At 28.2% G+C, this 21173-nt stretch overlaps 1 protein-coding gene across 2 annotated transcripts in view; it reads right to left on the reverse strand.

Annotated features, from left to right (window-relative positions):
- Window positions 1-21173, reverse strand: part of LOC141530884 (cell surface glycoprotein MUC18) — a 124020-nt gene that overhangs the window by 95767 nt on the left and 7080 nt on the right. Inside the window, exons 2-3 of one of the 2 annotated variants that reach the window (XM_074248264.1) lie at window positions 19412-19791; window positions 5316-5451 (exon numbers count right to left, since the gene is read on the reverse strand). In XM_074248264.1, coding sequence (XP_074104365.1) covers window positions 5316-5451; window positions 19412-19544 — 269 coding nt within the window. In that variant the 5' untranslated portion in view covers window positions 19545-19791. Of the gene's footprint in view, window positions 1-5315; window positions 5452-19411; window positions 20434-21173 lie in introns of those variants that run through there. The other variant, XM_074248265.1, reaches the window with a different exon arrangement.

The following is a 21173-nucleotide window of genomic DNA, read 5'->3' on the forward strand; positions in this document are numbered from 1 at the left end:
AAAAAAAATTTACTGTTACATTTTTGTTTCTAATTTTTATTTTAATTATACTTCAAAAATGACAAAAAAAATCGAGTACAGATTATTTTAAAAACTTAGTTATTTTTTTCAGCGAGAATTAAATTCATCCTCCGTTAGTTTATGACATCCCATTTAATTAAATTGTTTTGTTCTTTATTTATTAATGAACAAGAGCTCAAAGTATAAATTAAAAAGGATTTCATCAAGGATGCCTACCAGCCTCGCTTTTCTCTTCACCCCATTATATACCAGATAAAAAAATAATTATAAAAGTAAAATTAGTAAATTAAATGTGCAGCCTTACTTTAGCTCATTACAATTCCAAGGGTGTTTGAAAAATGAGATCCTTGATAAAAGAGCAAAATAAAACGTTTAATTTTTTTTTTTTTGGACCCGCGGTATGTTGACGCTTCTCATTACCCTATTCTAATTAGAACAAGTTGACGTCAATGGCCAGCTCTGTAATGGCTTGAATGAATAGGCCGTAATAGGACCAAAGAGAGAGCCAAGCACAATTAAAAAATTTTTTTTTTCACTTTTATTTTCAATCGTACCACTAGTACAAAAAAGATTTAGGGAAATTTATTATTTTCATTTTCAGCTCACAACTAATGATAAATTATCATTGAAATTAAATTAAGAGAGGATTGTGGAAAAAATTTTCCGGATAAAAATCCGTGAAAAAATTCCCTGATATAGCTATATAGGTCCATAAAAAAAATTTAATAGAACCATACATTTTCTAATATGTTTATGAGTAGTCTTTGATATGACCTGATATAAAAATTGGTCATTTCAAATCATTTATTGATACATTTGCGTTATTATGATTTCATATGTCGTTTAGTAAACAATTTTTTTCCATTTTTATAAATTGCCTGATGTGGCCATATATGATCAGATTTATTGCGTGAACTCCAATGACAAATATCATATAATTATTATACTAAAGTTTACTCGATCGTAGATAATATTTACATTTTTAGGGCTCTGACTCAACTACAACTAAGCTAGTAGAGCTAAATCAACAATAGCACGTAACAATAACTACAGGGTAGTTCACTGGGATCGCTCGATCGTGGTCAGTTACACAGTACAGCCTGGTCATTTAAACTCCACTGGCTATCATGGTATACGTTTAACTGGTAGATATAGGGACCTACCGTTCGTCGTTACCTCCGTAAATGGTGCGGACAATAGTACGATAATTCGAATCGTTGTTACTGAACGTGGTCTATTCAAATTTCCAATGGTACGCGCACATACGGAAAATCACTGACATCTTACGCGTCTATATTTATGTGCACTATATATATTACATAATAACGATAATCCTACAACTACAACTACAATTATAATGATAATAGCAATAATAACCATAATTACAGTACATACTGGAAATATATTATTTTTAGTTTGACAGCAAATACGAATGTACGATTTGCTTTTCATTGATGCTACCCTTTAAAAAGTTGACAGAAATTATTCAAATGAAAGAAAGATTTTATAATTTTCGATTAAATCTGTTTGGATCATTACAATTGGTCGCTACACTTATGATAATAATTGCTCTTAAAAGACACTAGAAATTCCAATTGATGTTTTGTGTGTTTATTGCAACGAAAATGGACCCACAGGAATTGAATTAAGGTCCATTTCTATTCACAATAATCGTCAACCCTCTAGGTACTGCCGATCTTGTCAGTTTTCTGAGCGTTATTTGCTGATGATGCAAAACAGTATCAACTGGTCAGGTCACTTCAAGATAACCGATTCTCACAGAGAATATCGATCCATTTGTCACCTTACATAGAGACCATAAAATGGCATCGGAAACAATCGAGTATGAGATAAAGATAAAACGTCCTTCACTTAATCTCATAATATGATCCAATAGCCACATAAAATTGACAATGTGGTACTCCAACATGTAACATCTTGCAGTGATTTATATTGAGAATCATAGTTGACTCACAACTAACCCTTGCAGTTTATTTTTATGAAAAAGTTTTCTAATGTGTCCTAATACGTTCATAAATGGAAATTAGCCATATCAAGATATGCCTGGCTATTCATATGTCCTGAAATGACTAGATATGCCCAATGGTAATAAATGCTTATGTTTATATGTAATTTTTCAACCAGAGGTAGTGTTGAAAATATTTCACAGGTGGCGCATGATTATTGAATCGTTTCCTTGAAAGAGAGTAAGTTTAGTGTATAAAGTTTTTGATAGACCAGGAAAGAGAGGCCTTAAAAATAATTTATTTTTTTTTACTCCCTTAAGAAGCTTATTTGAGATTTATTTTTAGTTTAATCCTATAATTAAAATTGATGATTGAAGTGAAGGTAGATTAGTATTAAAATTCTCAATACTGATCGAAAAAATGAACCCTGATTCCTTATTGGCTTCGGATTAAAGCACACGCGTATAGCGCGCAATTTAAATTTCTAGTCAATGATTAAACCAGATTTTGTTTAATGTGACATCTTAACTGATGTACACATCTCTTGATGAAAAGGAAAAATTATAATTAATTATTATTTTACTCTACATAGCCAGATTTAAAAATTGTTCATGGATTATTCTTCTATAATTAAAATTAAAGACTCAGAAAAATACGAATTTGTGATGAAATTTTGGTAAAAAATTAAAACAATTTATTGCCCTTATACACAGGGGGATACTGATATTTTGCTACGCATAAATGAAATAATAAATAGGTCAGTACTGCATTGTTCGATTGATAATTTTGATAGGTAATAATTAATTGAATTGTAATATAATGTTTGTAGTCTATTCAGTGATGCTTGCTGCTTCAAATTTTTATATTCTAGGGCTATTCATTAAATTACTATTACTTTGACAGGAAATAAATAACATTAATCAATGCGCTATTTTGCAATGGAATATTAGATAATATTCATTCAGCTTATAGCTATTAAATATCAATCGAAATTGATTATTTAATTCAACATTGAATTTTATGAAAAAATAAAATAAAATGAATAATTGATTAATAAATAACTACGAAACTTTAGGTGATACTGATTAATGAGTATGATTGTACCGTAAAAGATTATGTGGTGCGAAGAGCATTTTTGTGTGAAAGGTAAAGTTGGTAAGTAGAGGGTATACATGTATATACTAGTGGTAAAAGCGGCAGTACTGTGTCGCGCAGCTTCCGTCTTCAGAGTCAGCGCTTTAACACTATCGCTCGAGTCAGCATTTGCCACTTCGAAGGATGATTATAAGAGTGCACACCAGCATTACCAATGTGTCAAGTGAAGTTATTGAAAATTGAAAATTGTCAGCTTACTTTATCCATGTTTTTCTTTTTTAAATTTATTGCTGAATGCTTATCAACAAAATCTTTTTATTTGTATTGTCTTTGTGAAATTTTTGTTCCCTCTCCCATTCTCTTGACTTAATACTAATGAAAATGAAATTGTGTGTGTGTAAAAAGGAAAAGTAATGAAAATATAGATCATTGGGTGGAAGACGTTTCATTTACCCGTACGATAACAGACTCATCAGTTAGGTGTGTCGTACAACTCACCTAAAACGCCCCATTCAATTTTGAGAAATGGGAATTGTGTTATATTGAAAAGGCTTAAATCTAAATGGTTTGACTTGTAATAAGATGTTTCGACTACTTTTAGAGTAAGATCTAGATATGTTTATTTATAAAACACTTGAATTTTTTCTGAAGTTCTTAGAAATGTAAACTTGTCAAAGATGAGTTCGATGCAGAACACTTGTAATAGTTAAAATAAAGTATATTTAGTTTAATATTGTCGGAAAATTGATACTATTGTCGAATAATTAAGTGCCACAAAGTACTACTGTATGTAAAAATGACCAAAAAAATGTTTAAATTATTATAACTCAACACTAAAACGATGAAGCGTTATTTTTGTTATTAATTAATCAAAAATACACTTTTTTTTATTCCGATAGTTTTTTTCCAATTCTGTCAAGGAATTTTTCGATATAACAGAGAATATTTGGGTAAAAAAAATTCTACAAAATCTATCGGAGTGGTAGGATGGAGAAACTATACCTATAAGATCGTTAGGGTATCATCAGATGCATTTTTTTTGGATCCTTTCGAAATTGATAAATATTATTTTTCATTGCAAATAATTATGTGTTAAATTTAAAATTGAACTAAATAACTTATTCTTTTTTTAGTTGTTGCTTTCAATTAATCGATATCTTAGTTACCTTTGTGTACACGTTGAAAGCAATGCTGCTCGATACATCCAAATCAATACCATCTATGTCTACATATCTTCTGTGGATCTCTTTGATGTACACATATTACTTCATCAAATAATTGTTCAAAGACGTATAAGCATCTACATACATGGGTCTATTGAGCATAAATTATTTGTGGCGCATATTTGGGCAGATAATACTAGTAACAATATTGTTCATACCATAAGGCATTTTCTTCAAAGTCAATTTGTTACAGCGAGAGCAAAAATTTTGGACAGACATCAATTCTTTTCAATGAAATTTTTTCCGTACTTTTTACCGGCTATCAAGAAAAATAGCATATACCACACTTTCTGCACTTGCAGTGTGATATACTATTGTTCAATAGCGCGACAATTAAATCAAAAACAATTGATGCAAAGTCCGTAAAATTTGAAGCACAAAATGGCATACATTCATAGATCTACAGTAAATAATAAAAAATTTCAACAAAAACATGAAAATTTTTCTTATGACGTTTACTCATTGTTCGAGTTTTAAAATTAATAAACGATAATAGTTCACGTTTCAATTATTATAAATGCAGCGCTGCGACGGAATATATATCTATTGTATTCTAAATTTTAATAATAAAATATGATCGGTATAGAATAAAATAAAATAATAATTTTGGACTCCAAGTGAATTAATTAAATAACTACAACGCATTCTTGAATTGTATTTGTATATTTTGCAAGCAGAATATTTAGTTTTTTTATTTTATAATTTAATTAAATTAAGCGTAATATTGACGTAAGAAAATTAATTTTTTTAAGCATTACAGTATCTTGTTTATTTAATTTTTAATAATTTTCAAGAAAATATTTTCATTAATATTATACTCATATTATCATTTTATTTTTTAAAATACTTTTTTAAATTTTTTTCATTTTTAATTGGTACCAAGAGTATTATCAATGCATAAAAATCGCATTTATATGCAAAGCATGGTTAGTGATAAAAGACTCAACTGGGAACGATAGACGGGATAATCCAGTAAAAGTATATGAATTGCTTATAAATATCGATGTACCTGTATATTGGCTCGCCACTTGACTCTTTGAACCACAATACCATTGAAACAGCATCGTTGGTATCGCGGGAATGAAGTAAATCGCAAGGTAGATATGCCCGTTGACCTGCCACACCTTGGACAGCTTCAATGGGTACTAAAATAAATCAAAAAAGAATAGATATATAAGCTTACCAGAATAGATATAATATATAAGCTTACCAGTTATAAACTTATGATAAAACATCGTAAGCAAAATAAACGTTATTTACATCATTTTTGTTAGAAAATATATCAAAATTAGATGTCCACGGGAAATTTTTGATCATTAAAAACTGATAACTTATATTTACTTTTTTAATTTAAAAAAAAAATCAATAATTTTTCAATTAAGAAATTAAAAAAAAAAAATTTTTGTCTGGCGTATTTGTGTAATAAAATGGTTTATTTAAAGAAATTGGAAAAGTCTTGATCTGTATTTTTGCCTTTTCAAGGTTTCATATAAGTTTAAACAATATTTTTTTTTTTTGTTTAAAAAAGAACCCAAACTACGTCTATTGTAATTAAAAATCCTGAAAAATCTCAGCGCCCAATTTCTTTTATTCATAAAATCCAACTCAATAAATTAGTGTATGAAAATACAATTTCATTAAAATTTAATTGAAGTAGTAATTTTGTAAGACCCTCTTAAAAGAACGTAAGATGTAATAACTATGTTGTAAAGTAAATATGTAATTTAGTAGACGATCGTTAATCGTGATTTTGTAGAAGAGTAGATCTTGAAGCCCATTGGGGATAAAAGAGACCAGTTATATTCTCGAGCCACCACCTAGTCTACCATCAGAAGAGACTTATCGCGTTTTCTTTTTCCTCGGCAAAGTATCCAATTTAGTTGAGAGGAATCAGGGAACGCCCGTTAAACGTTATTCCTGACCCTTGGGAAGGCTCCAGAGTCGATCAGAATAGAAAGAAATGTGAAGGAGGTTACGGACCACAAAACGTAAACCTTTAATGTTATTATGGAAGCTTGGCAGATTTCAAGTTTCATCACTTAACTCTATTTTTATTTATTTTTATAAATAAACTTTTTATTGGTAACATCAAGCTCGAGAGATAGAACAGTCACAGCTTAATTATTGTTGTGTAATTATCGATTGCATGTGCTAAAAAAAAAAAAAAAAAAAGAAATTGATGTAATGAATTTACAATTCTCTAAGCCGGTTATCACCAAACTTTTAGTAAGAACTTTTTTGATTGACTCTAGTCGTTTTATTTAGTGACTCATTGATTGTTTAATGGTGTAGAGACTTTTTTAAACTAAAATAGTTACAGAAGTAAAGAAAACCAGAGCAAAGTAAGCTAGCCTTTTTTTTAATAGAAAAGTTTTTTCGTGTTTATAAACATTTTCCGGCAACATTTTTATGGCTCAACTTATTCCTATTAAAAGTTAGAATTTCCTGATTCTGACATTATTTTTATGTTAAAATTGAATGTTTATTAGTAGAACCCGATTATAATCATAAATAGCAAAATATTTAATAAAAAATGATAAAAGTTTATTTCAACTTTTTTCTTTAAATTAAAAATTTTTTAATGTTATATGAAAAATAGGCCTAATCCATAAATTAACTACACGGAGAGAATGTTATGGTAAAAGCTCTAAAATACTTCAATAGTAATGAATACTACCTTTTATTATTATAAATATGACATTAATTATTCCGTTCATTCGTAATCTTAGTAAAAGTCAAAATTGATAATTTTATGTGAGTTGTCAATAATAAATTTATAAATAATTTTTTTATTTTATTACTGAGCTAAGAAAAATTGAATTTAAGTTACTTTGCTTTATTAAAGTTTTAAACTTAACGTTATCTTCAAGATGAAATCTAAACTTTTATGTTGTCTCACTAAATGCATCATTATTTTCGTTAAACTGATTCTTACGTACCCATTAACGAGAAGACTTTTTTTCAGCTGAAGAACTATAGATAAAAGTTTTGTGTTATAGACCTACTGTGGCTGGAGTTGCGCACTTATTAATTAATAAAATATGAAGATAAATAATGACAAATAGATAGATAAAACTTAAAAATATAGTCTTGTTACTATAAATAAACGGGAACTGAGGATTATAAGTTGGATATATTTACAAGACACGTAATTTTAAATAGAACCGAGGGCACATTGTGATTGTTAGAAATTACACGTTTATTACTCTGATCACACCAATCTCTTGTTTTCTTTCGCGATAAACGGACGCCAGATACTAACTAACTACTATCACCTAAAACAAACCGGACGGTGTATAATTAGTCGTTCTGTACACAGAAGTTTTCACTGTTTGTTTTTACTTTGTTCCTGTATTTACGAGCACCAAAACTACTTTTTTTATTATTTCTCTTCACGGACAAAATTGTTAGTTTAGGTATTTGAAATAATTTAATTATTATTTGATTTAATTAAAATATTGTCAGATAAAAAATCTACCAAGCTATCGGCAATTTTAACTTTAACAACGTAATTATTACAGTTTCAAACAATACTCCCAATTTTAGAAACTGAGAAATTCTCTTTTTCTTTTCTAAACAGTAAAAATTCTTATTTAAACCTTAAATTTTACAGTTTCCGATAGAAAATAGTTAAAATAAAACTAATACTAGCATCCTCGTTGGTTAGTTTTAGAATTACACAGTTGTTTGTAAAGTAGGAAACTTAAAGTTTTCTGCAAGATAAAGAACTCAAATACTCGATTCTCTCGATGTAAAGACACATGTTCTAGACACACAGCCAATCCACCTAAACTCAACTGTAGAGTGTATTTTCGTATTTAAAGGATTTACTAAAACCTGTTTAAACATTTTAGTTTCAAACTAAAAATTGAATTAGGATTTATTTCTTACAGAGAATGTAAGAAATACAGAGTATACAGCTTGTAAGCTGTAATTCTTGTATTTACAGTGTAATATTTTCTAGTTTGTTTTTGAACTTTGACTTTTACTACTTCACAGTAAAATTTGTAAAATTTTCGTTCTAGATGAAATTTAGAAACATTTTTAATAATTAAAGTTAGAGCTGTAAATTTTGCATTAAATCATTTATTTGTATATATTTTACAATATGCATAATTTAGGTAATTCTTGATAATTAAAAAACAAACATTCTCCTTTTTGAATTGCATATAAAAATAATAATCAGAGGTTGTTTTTAACTTTCAATGTTAACTTACGTATAAATAAATTTTAACGTTTTATATTTTAAATGAGTAAAATAAAAAATGAAAGAATAGAAAGAAAATTTTGTAATTTTGTAAAACGAGAAAATGAAAAGATTTTCTTTACTCTTAGTGGTCACAATCCCAGCTGTCTATCCTTATGGTTCTTATCATTTTTGTTGAAGCAACAAATTTTCTTTTACCTCCAAGTAAAGAATTTTTGCACATTATAATACTCCTTTCACACGCCCTTTTTACTTGATTTCTTCTATTCAGAGTATTTCCATTTCCATTTTCCGCTTTTGACTTAAAGTAGGCGTACTATTTCTTAGGAGCATGACTTCAATGTTCATATTTCTCATTTCATAACTGAATTTTTTTTTTTAATTTTTTTTAATATTTAAATTCTAAAAGAGGCCAAAGTTGCTCAGGTGGGAAAAGAACGAATTGGATAGCTGGGAATCATCCAGACGCGAACCTTAATTAATCGAAAAGACTGGGTAGCATAATCATAACTTAGCGATTTCTCGCGGCTATATTTCACAAGTTTTAATCGCTCCAACTAAATCGTTTAATCATCTCTATTCTGAAGCAACTTTTGTAACTTTTTTTTTTATTTCCATTTTTCATTTTTTTTTTTTGCTCAAGACGGAATACTTATAGTTATAGTTATGAATTGTCGTATCACAAGATTTACGATTTGGACTTAGATTTTTTAAATTATAATTAACAATTTATTCAGAATTAAATGCATGCATCTAACAAAAGCTCTACCCTTAAGACGTATTAATTAATGATACTATTAAGAATTCTATTTTTTTTTTATTTTAGTAATAAATTTTTCGGTAAAAAATAGCACACTAAAGTGGTAAAACAAGTGCATTGTTACAGAAAAAAACATTTCACCGGAGATATCTGACAATGCTTCAGGTCAGTAAACTTTAATAATAAAAAGGAAAAATCAATTTATTTTTTCATCAGCGATGATTGAAATATACGCAAGTCTACCCCTATTATTACAATAAGATTAAAAATACACGGTTCGACATGAAAAACCAAAATTACAATAGCTGATTTTAGAATAGTTAGATCGGATATTAATTTTATCAAGTTCTATGGTTGGATGAACATTTTTGTATGAAATAAAAATCAAACAAATTCGAAAGTTATGGAAATGAAATAAAGTTTTGAGGGTTATTCTACACTCTTTACTACTAGTAATGAAAATAAGAGTTGCATGGCGGCTTAAAGGAATAACTTTCAGTGTTGTCAATGTTATTTTAAACTTTCTGCCACTCGTTTCATCACGTTATCACTACGGAATATTCAATCTCATGCATTGTTTAATTCTACAGTAATATGATTTATTCACGGTAAAACATTTTTTTTATGTGGCCATATAAACACTGATAAAAAAGTTAACTTGAGTAAAGAAAATTAATCTTAAGGAGGAACACCACTGTGACAATCGAAAAAATGAGATGATTTTCGGAACTTTTTTTGACATGGAAAATAAAAGAATTTGGGGATCAGTTTTTTTTACTTTATTAAGGGCACATTAAAGATTATTACCCTAAATTTTTATTATAAAATATTTAATTATTACAAAGTTATTAATAATCCCATAGAGCACTCGAAAAAATTTCCCTCTCCATGGTCGGTTCGATAACTCAAAAACGGATCATCTGAAAATAAAAACCCAAATTTATTTTTAATCAGTAAAGATGTAGTTATCGTCGCACGTACGGAATTTTAAAAATTTTCATTTTAAAAAAAAAATGGCGACTGATTGAAAATTTTCTTACTATTTTTTTTTTGTTTTAACCCGGCTAAAAAAATTTTTAAAACAAAAATTTTTTTAATTCCGTACGTGCGACGATGACTACATCCTTACTAGTTAAAAAAAATTTAGATTTTTAAAAAGTACATCTCAGAGAAAAAAAACCTGTATGATAGGTTGAAGAAGATGATATAACACAATATACGAAGGATGAAAAATGTTTGAAAAGGTTAACTGTTACCTTATATACTCTAGAGATACCTAGCAAGGATAAGATATGTCAAGTTATACATTGATCTATCCAATATCTCCGATTCTATCCTCTCGAGTTTGCGATAATAAGCTTTAGTTGCATTTGGAAAAATTCAGTTAAGGAAAATTCAAGTTGAATTTCATAGAAATTAATATGGCTCACATTGATTCAGTAGAGTTAAATGCACTGTGAAATTGATACCCGTGAAGAAATTTTCTGATCTGATAATATATATGGCTATATAAAATTGTATGTAAGAACACACAAATAATTTGTTATGACTTTTTATTTTTCCTATGCTCAGATATGTCTAAAACATGTCATATCAAATAAGAATTGACTAACCAATGAAAGAGACATACATGCTTTGTAGAAGAGTAAATTATTTTTATTATTGAACTTGAAACATCGAACTGAATTCTCTTGTAACAAGACCATTTTAGAATAATGCGCTCTTCGGGGGAAATTTTTAACACTTCGGATCAAAAAATTATAAATGGACATATATTGTCATATTATATAATCCAACCCCTTACACAAATAATGTTTTGCTCTTTTTGATATTTAGTCAACAGGACACGAAATTTTTTATTTTAATTTCCATTTGCCGCTATCAACGATACAAGTAATGGTGTAATTTGGCTCCTCTCTACAAGATGGCAATAAATGATTCGCACTTTCCGCAAGGACACAACGATAACTGATTCTGCAGTACAATTTTCAACATGGGTACTAGGAGGAATTTATGACGCACTTAGCTGGCGAACATCCTACGTATGCATGTCTGAAAGAAATATATTTCCCACATCGTATTTTTAAGTAGAACATCTTTGACGCAACCGTGGAGTAAGTTTCGATTAATTGAACAAAACTCAGTTCTTAACCTTAAAAAATGACGTCGAATGCCGTTTGGAAGATCAGAATCGGTTCATCCGTTAATGAGATATCGTAGTCAACAGATTTCGAAAAAAAAAAAATGTTTTTTCTGACTCTTTAATAATAACTTCGGAATTTTCAAAGTAATCGATTTTTCACCTTATACAATGTCTTTAGAGCTCAAAAAATAACTTAGATCTTTTCTGTGTAGAAAGTCTTGAACGAATGCTATTTTTTGATCCTACTTGACCTCTGGAAACATAATATGACTAAGTTATCGGTAACTTTTGCCATTAAACCAAATACAATTGTTAGATAAGTAAATAAATCTAGTAATGAAGACCTATTCTTCAACAAAATCCGTCTTCTGCTAGCATTGTCTGATCTAAGGAGTATTCTAACTTAGATACTACTACAAAACGATTTAACTGCGTTATTTTATTAGTTAATAATAATATGGTTAATATCGTGAAGCACATTCAAGCTGAACTAGCAATCATTGTTAATAGAGATGAGCTATTATTAATCAAGTGTGTGATGGATGCAAATGTGAAATAATATTGAAGCTGTATCATGGATTTAATTTAAAATTCAATGAACTATTAGCTGTATTTTTCAATTCAGTAAGCCCAGGAAACGATGCCCAAAGTTTAATGAAAATCTTATTGGAGACATTATTTTATTAACCATATTCGACGCAACTTCGCAAATTACCTTTGATCCCTTATTCGTAATTATTCTGTGAATAGAAAAGGCATCAGTTATGTACTCTTTGAAGCTGCCGGTTTCAGGATCAGCTGTAGAATGTATAGTAGGCACTTTGAGCAGCACCATTACTAATATCCTTCTCAAGAGCAAAGTTAATTATGAACGTAACAGGCCTCAATTTTAGTTGAATCCAATTATTTATTGTTTTCTTAGTTTATTCGAAATAACTAACTTACTGATTAATGTTTTGCTAAGATCCGTTGTATAACTTTAACTTCACTCAGTAAAGTTTAGGTAGTAAAATTAGAAATAATTGAAGTTTTTTTTTTTTCAAGAATAAATTGAATATAAAATTGTTTTAAAATTTTTTTGTACCCACATAATATACCAAATAAAAGTTTTGTTAAGCAAAAGTTTTAATTGTTACTAGCTAAAATGAATGCCTAAAAGTTTCATCAGATTTAAATTATTTTTATAAAATATGTAAATGAATAATTATTAATTAAAATATAAAAAAAGTATATTCGTGGTATAAACCATTTATAATTAAAACCTGAGAGATCGTACGCACTTAGTCGAACGCTTGCCAAAACACGTGTTAAGGACGTTCCCAAGGAAAACACTTTTCTTGGAATATCGTTCAAATTTTGAATCCAGATACTTATAAGTGTCCTGTATACGTAGAAATTTTTTAAAACCTTTCTTGCGGTGCTAAATTTTGAATAATCGAAAGTTTAAAATCACATATTTAACATGTGATCCCTATCCTAACCCTCATTGTAGCGCACTTTTTTTTTAAATAACTACAGTAATTTTCTTAGAATTTTTATAAAAAACTGAAAATTGTTAATTGAACATATAATAATCATATTTCTCAAAAATTAACAAAAAGGAGCGGTATTCATTTAGTTATAAAAAATGTTGAAAGTGAGTTACTTTTCACTTTTTTTTCATTACTCGATCAAAGAGAGATGGTGGCTTGGCAACGCTGCGTTGGGCGGGAAGTTTGAAATACCGTAAAGGCGCAGCAGTTGTAAATAAATGCGAGTTGCTCACAAATAGGTTAACTGTAGGATGTTGTAAAAAAAAATGTAATTTCGTAAATCTCTAGAATATTTATTATGAATTATTTTTCAATATTAATACTCCATATGTTAACATTATTAATAATTATAGATTCAAAAATATAATTAACAATATAATTTGTATAAAAACTCTTGTTTCATTTACTAACATAAAATGAAAGATTTTAGAAATATATTATTTTTTAGACAAGTATATTATTTTTAAACCAATTATAGTGCTATAACCATTTAAACTATCGTAGCTACGCCCGTTACCGCGTTTAGACCAACCCATATCAAATGAAACAATAATATTTATTATTTCACCCAGTGCATTATTAAATAAATTTTGATCATCCTTTGAGGAAAGGGAAAGGACATCTAACTGAGGAAAAATATCTTGGACAATCTCCACTGGTCTGAAATATGTAATTAATAAAAATATTAATTAATACCAATAGATTTTTTTATAAAATATACAATTATACAACGCATATTTGTGCTTGTCAACTTATTGATCAAAATACTGTAAATAATTACAACAAAATAAAATATCTGCATTATTTTGTGTAAAGATAAATGGTATTGCATATTATACATTTTCTGATATCATAATAATTATAAATCACCAGTTTATGTATAATATTCTAATATAATATAATATACTAATCCTATAATATTCATAAAATCAAAGTAATAACTAATTCCGCTTAATATTTAATTACAAATAATTCATTCGCAGAAAATATAAATTTACAATTTTATAATAAATTATATTACGATTTAATAAACATCTGTGTTGAGAAAATGATTTATAATTATTATGGTGATCAGCGTTAGTCCATTGAACGGTTTGAATAAATTAGAGTGGATGCTTACAATGTGTCACACAAATTTTTCACATTTTTATCACCAATTCTTTTTCCTCTGAAGCAGCTCGCTTGCAACTTTCCTTAGTTTCTAATTCAATTGCTTGACCAATTATAGCTTCGTAATTTTTATAAATATTGTCTGTTATTCGAGGTAAATTAGCACAAGCAAGAATTTTATTTAAGCCAGTATTTCCAACACCAGCATGGATAGCCCTGAAACATTAAAATAGTAAATATCATCATAAATTTCGTATAAAAAAATTATAATAGCTATTAATTATGTTTATTCAAGTTAGTTACTTTTACATATAAATACAGAATTCCAAATTTACTTACCTAGAATTATGGACGTATTGATATCAGAAGCACCATTGCTGGACTCTCCGGTATGAATATCATTATATCTGTCACAAGTATCACATTTTATTTTAAATTTTACGTAAAGTCCTTCTCTGTTATAGTCATACATTTTTTCCATGTCCAAAAGATTTTTGCACCTGGTGCATTTGAGGTCTTTAGCTAATTTTTTTAATTCAATGATACTATTCCCATCTGGAATTTTAAATTGAGTTGTTGCATGCAATGTATCTAAAATTTTTGGGTTTTTAACCTCTGACATAGCTGTTAAAGCTTTAGCTACTCTATCACCAATTTTTTTTTTCACAAATCTTCCATTCCTCAAGCGTGAAGTCATTATTAATAAATTGTTTTTTATTAATTTCTCTTCAAAATAAAAGTAACCTTAAAATATTTAAACTCTATTACACTCGGCTCAAATATAAATAAAAATATACAGAAAGAGAATACAATGTTGCCAGATCGGAAAAACGACGCAATGGGTATATTTTTGGACTTCTGCACACGTTCGCGCCACTGAAAATGTACAGTGGATCGCAACTTTTTGTTGTTGCATTTATAGTATGGTTTATATGGGGAGACTGTTTTTAAAGTTGAGCACAACTGCTACTTGGGAACGTCCTTAAATTTTCATATAATTATGTGAAATACATAGTACATATGCACGCTTGTGCATACATGCACGTTGATAAATAATATATTCGTGTAAAGAGCGATACACAGACCACGTAGCTTACGGTAGGGAGCAAAATTCATTATTCCAGTCACCGTAATTTCCATATCCTAATTAATTTAAAGGTTTATCTTGAGCATATCTGCTATGTTATCTTTGGAACTTCTACATAGATATACATATACATATGCAGAGATGTTTTTAATAACAGAGGTTGAGATGAAATACATTCGACATTATAGTTCAACTAAATGGGCTATTTACATGTATACTCTTCATACACGTACTTTGAGTTGATTAAAAAATTACGTTTGTCGTCAAAAATTAATATCACCGAAAACATAATAGAACTGAGCTTAAGTGATAATTAATTTCATTATTTTGTGAACTTTTAATGCGATTAATCATTTCATGCGATTTAATTAATAAATAAAAAATTTTCTTTCAGTTTAAATATTTTGTGACAAATTTTTTTTTAATTCTATCCTTTATATTGTTGACACTCTTTGCATAAATAAATACAAATATGGATTACTGATACAAACCAAAACTGCTAAAAAAAATCAATATTTTAGCCAACGCATAACAGGATTAATAAATTCAATGCTATTTTGTCACACAGACTGATCCGAAGTGAATATTGGATTTAATATTGTAATAATACGATTTGTTATCAGTAAAAAATATCACCGCTCAAATTGAAAAGCAGAACATCAGCGAAAGATTTCAACAAAAAAGGGCAATCGTAAAAGTCGAACAGCGTCGAGCGAATCACACCCAATGTCACAAAATAAAGGTTATCTTTTGCACACCTCACAACGTGGCTGTATCTAGAGATGCACTATTCCCCGTCTGTTTACTTTGTTTCTCCATAAAATCTTGTCAATGCTCTAAGTTATACGTTAAATTCAAATTCAAATTCAAATATCGAAATTCACACAATCTTATTAATAAAAAATAAATTTTGTTTATAGTATAGCACGTAAATTAACTATAAAAACTCTGTGACCTCAGAAATCTGAAGTGAAGAATAAAAAAAAAAATAAAAATATACCTAACGCAAATAAAATATTTCTATAAATATTTTACCGCAACTTTTAGTTGGTGATAAGAAAATAAGTACAACCAAGCAACAAAGTCAGAATAGAGAGACTACATTCAAACTTTCATGAGTATAGTGGAGCAGAGCGGATTTCAGAGTACGACGTGCTCAAATTCTAAATACTGCTCTCTCTCTCTCTCTCTCTCTCTCTCTCTTTTACCTTTTTCCTCACTTTCTCTTACTACCCATGCATCGAGTACAACGTAAGCTGCTGCTTCGCTGATATCCAAAAGTTGAATTTAAACCAATATTACGACCGTACAGGGCAGTGTTCATAGCTAATAAACAATAGCAAGACACGAATTTGGCTTCTTTACCGATCATCTTCAATTGGCAAATTTTGATTAAATTCTTCATTTACGCCATAATTTTAAGTTATATGGTTATCTGCTTGAATGCTAATTATAATTATGAGTGAATTAAATTACAAATATTTGTAGATTGTAATGTTCTGTTTATCTTTAAATTTTCTTTTACACATCTCGTTAATCACGTAAGACACGTTTGATAATAAAAGAACACCATTTAAAAGAACAATATTTTTTGAAAATTTTTGAATTAAATTAAATATTGATTTTTTTTATGGGATTCGACGCAGTTCTTTACTTATGAAATTACTAAAAAATTACATAGATATACCAGTAATATGATTTAAAAATTTATAAAGTCTCAAGACGATTTACCAAGTGAATTCGAAATTTAATTTGTCAAATAATATATCACAATAACTAACTTTTAACAGTCATCAAAGGTCGAAAATATCTATTTTGAACAATTTATTTTTCCTAGAACATTCATTATTCAAGACTAAATTCAATTTTTAATTTGTAACAAAGTATTGGTACTTTAAAGGGCGAATTCAGCAAAAAATGATACAAATAGAGTACTGCTAAAAAACGTTCCGTTAAATTGAATAAAACTAATAGTTTTAGATTAACCCGGTAAAAAAAGCCAGTCGAAAAAAGTCAAAGTAAACTTTTAATTTGACTTAGTCAGTTTATCTGTATGTCTGTTTGTGAGTCAGTAAGTAAAATTCTGAATAAAAGTTACTTTAACTGATTCATGGCTCTGAGAGATTTTAGTTTACTTTTTACGAATTTACGAATATTTTACTATTTTGTTATAATGATAATTGCCGCTTCTCTAAAATTATTGCATGAATGACAAGCTTGACATATTAGTGATAGAACAACACTATACGCTTATTGAACGAACTAAAATTCTTCTGATAGTCGTGTGGTTCAACCGTTGAGTGTTTGAAGATATTTAGTAAGAAATAGAAACAGAAACACTTGTGCTGATGTTTCTAAAATGTTAATAAAAGGTAGAAAAAATTCCTCATTATCGTGTTTCTGAAATCTGAAGAAAAATTGATTGACTGATTGATTATATATATTATGACCGATGGCAAATTTCAGATGTAAATTTTACCGAAGAATAATAATAAAGTTCAAGTAGTTTCACTAGTTTTAAATAATACTGTTTTGATATTAACAATAAGATATTTGTAGGTATTATTAAAACTTATAAGATAGATTATAATCAGATTATTATTTAGTTATAGTTTAATTAGAACCATAATTAAACAAGACTTATGAATAAATAAATAAGTATAGAGAGCTTATCGAATTACGAATGTACGTAGAGATTATATCAACTTAAACAAAAATCTAGATTATTTAATATAACATTCATAATTATAGGATTACCGCCTTCGTAATTAAAATTTAGTTCATTAGGCGTTAAGTACTCATCACATTAGTTTTATCCTATTGCTGTATAAGCTGTGAATTTTAACGTAAAAGTTGATTGTAATTTTGTAACTTTACTAAGCACTCTTATTCGATAAGTTCAATCCATAAATAGTATTAAAAGTTTGTCAGTATGCAAAATATGATTTATTTCACCTGTAATGTAAAGAGTCTTGATATATACTGATTTAAACATTTGCTGTAATTAAGTTTAATGTGCTCATATATAGTTTTTCAAAAGAAGGTAGTTTTGAAAATCTCCAACAGAGGACGTAAGATCGCTAAATCGTCTCTTTACAAGAAAGTTAGATTCTAAAATATAAATCGTTTTTTTTTTTTCCTTTTTGAGGGAGATTATCTGACATTATTTTTAAATTAACTGACTACAAAACCAATTTTTGTTGATATTTTACTAAAACATATTAATTGATGTACACATCTCTAAAAAAAAAATAGAAAAATTAAAAGACTTAATTTTTTTATTTTCATATATTTATAACGTGATCTATACATGACTAGACTAAGCCATATCAAAAAAATTTCACGAAAATTGAAACATTAAAAGCATCAAACTTGAGGATGGATTGTAAAATTTGTTATAGATCATAATAATATTATTAATGAATATTCAACTAGTTAGTAATTGAAAAGTTAAAATTATCAACTATATACATACCAAAAAATAGTTTAAAAAAGTGTTGTTGACTTGTAAATTTTTTTTACTTCTCTTACTTGAGTGAGAGTTTACTCCCGATAATCTTCATAATGCCGGAATAATTTTCAAAGCGTTATTTGATGTGTAAAGAATAAAATACCACGTTTGTACGCAAATCTGAGAATTGCAAATGAGTGGCCTATTTGCATTCTGCTGAGCACTAGCTTTGGCATTTGCGCAGCAATAGTACTGAAAAAAGTGGTAAATTCGAAGAAAAAAAGAGTTTATCTTAGAAAATTCTATCAGAAATAAAATTGTTTTTCGATTAAAATTTTTTTTAGTTGAGGAAAACTTTATTACTTTATACATTCGAATAATTTTAAATGAATCATCTTAGTTGTTGTACTGTATTACAACTTCAGTTATTGAACACTTGAGAAATTAAATATTCTGTTATTTGATCATTTAGTTGTAAGTAATAAGTTTATCGTTTAATTATTCTCTTTGAAAGTTATGTAACTAGACTGATATCAGCTTACAAAAAAATATGCGTAAGTGATATTGATTATTAGCATAAAAAAATCATTTCGTACTCATTGAGTATATTACCAATCTTTTCATTAATATTCCGAAGAAAAAACTTTTCCATAAAAACATACAATCTTTTAGATGATCAAATACTATTAATGCAATATATAACGGAATATATTGAAATAGTTATAAGTACTTGGACAAGGAAAATAAAAAAAATAAATAGTTACAGTAGAGATCACTGTAACTAATACAATAAGTAAAGTTATAGAAATACTCACTGGAATGATCAAGCTCATCGTTAGCTAAGTTATAGTCATCCGGGCTCCGGGTTGGCGACGTCGTTCTTCTTGCGATTGCAGAAACGAGGGTCGACATCTCGAGGCACAAAGCTAAGGCGATCATCCACAGCATGCTGACGGACCAAATCTCCCTTTATTCTATCATCCACGTAGCATTATCTCGTCCACCCGACTACTTTCCACCTCGACGACGCTTTATAAGCGTCTTATATTGTTGATATTGTTTATTGTACTTCCACCACCGAATCTTACTCACCACTATACATGTATTTACACATGTAATACAATTAATTACATTCAGTACACTATTATTATTATTATTATTCGACTGATTAAATTCCTTTATATTGATCACTAAACTGTTGTTACAAAAATAAATTTATGTAATGAAAATAATGATTAAATTATTAATTATTCTAAACGATTTAAATAAAATTAAAATAAGAAATAATTTAATATAATTTTTATGATAATTGACTCAATAAGATTATCACGAGTTTCACTTTTGTCGATAGCTAAATACGAATCGAGTTTTCCCTACCGCGTGATCAATTTAATCACTTTTCTACTAATTCTGAGTACGCTCTGGCCAATTTAATTTTAGTAACTTGACTGGATCGATTTGAGTAAAACTTTTGACAAATGTGTTTATTATTCTCTATTCATGTGCATATTTTCAATGAACAAAAGGTTGTTCATTTTCTTGTCATTTAATTGCCAATTATTTTGATAGAATACGAATAATTAAGGAATGGACGACTGAACTATTGATTTTTTCGAATTAATAGCTTAAATTAAGTGATAGTTTGAATGTTTATAAATAATTTTTTATGAGTTTTAATATGATCGTGTATGGCTTGACATGCGCTGATTAGTTTATATATGCGTATATATAATTTTTAATATAATATAAAAAAAAATATTAGTGAATGTTTTGTCATTCAAAAAAGTTTTCTTCTATTAATTAATGTTGGAGCTATTCAATTATCTAGCGAAGTAACTTTTAACAACAGAGCGTTGGATTTTAAAAATAAATTGCATTTTTTTTGCGACGATCTTTACAGCTTTTTTTTTAAACTGAATAAAAAAAAAGTCTAAATTATAGTGAAAAAGAAAAAATTATTATAAACAGTCATAAAAATAAGGTCCGTTACCATTTATCATTTTTATAATTTTAAGCCCTGAAGTATTTAATAATTAAGCGGTGTTATATTAATATCAATAAAATGAGTGTCACATTAAATAAACCCTACGACAGTACTCAATTACAAAAGTATTTTACTCTCAGGTATATTCTATGACTTTCAATCAAAAACTTTTCAAACAAAAGTCCTTATCCAATACCGCGGCTTTTTAATTCATTCTCTTTTTAATTTCGCCGTCTGTGCTGATTAATAATTGTCGAAGAGCTCTTGTACAAAAAAACTTTATCATGAAAGAATTTTGAACGTGAAAAGTTTTGATGATCACAAAAAAAAAAGAATTTAGAAACTAAGGAAAGTGGTAGAAAAATAAAACGGCAATAATAATAAAAAAACTACAATTCTATTTTCTTTTTTTAAAGATTTAGTAAACCAGAATGAAGTACTATATTCTTTCTTTTTCCTCAAGGTTTACTTTAAAATATTAATGAGTTGTATCGAACATTAGATTTTTTTTTGAACGTTAGAATAGACGTGATACCAAACTATACCTAAAGTCATAAGACTTTGTCCCATTATAGTTCACGTCCACTGTTCTC

Source organism: Cotesia typhae, unplaced genomic scaffold, assembly GCF_013202065.1.
Source record: "Cotesia typhae breed Kobodo isofemale line unplaced genomic scaffold, CoteBio_Ctyphae contig_5, whole genome shotgun sequence".
NCBI classification, from domain to species: Eukaryota; Metazoa; Arthropoda; class Insecta; order Hymenoptera; family Braconidae; genus Cotesia; species Cotesia typhae.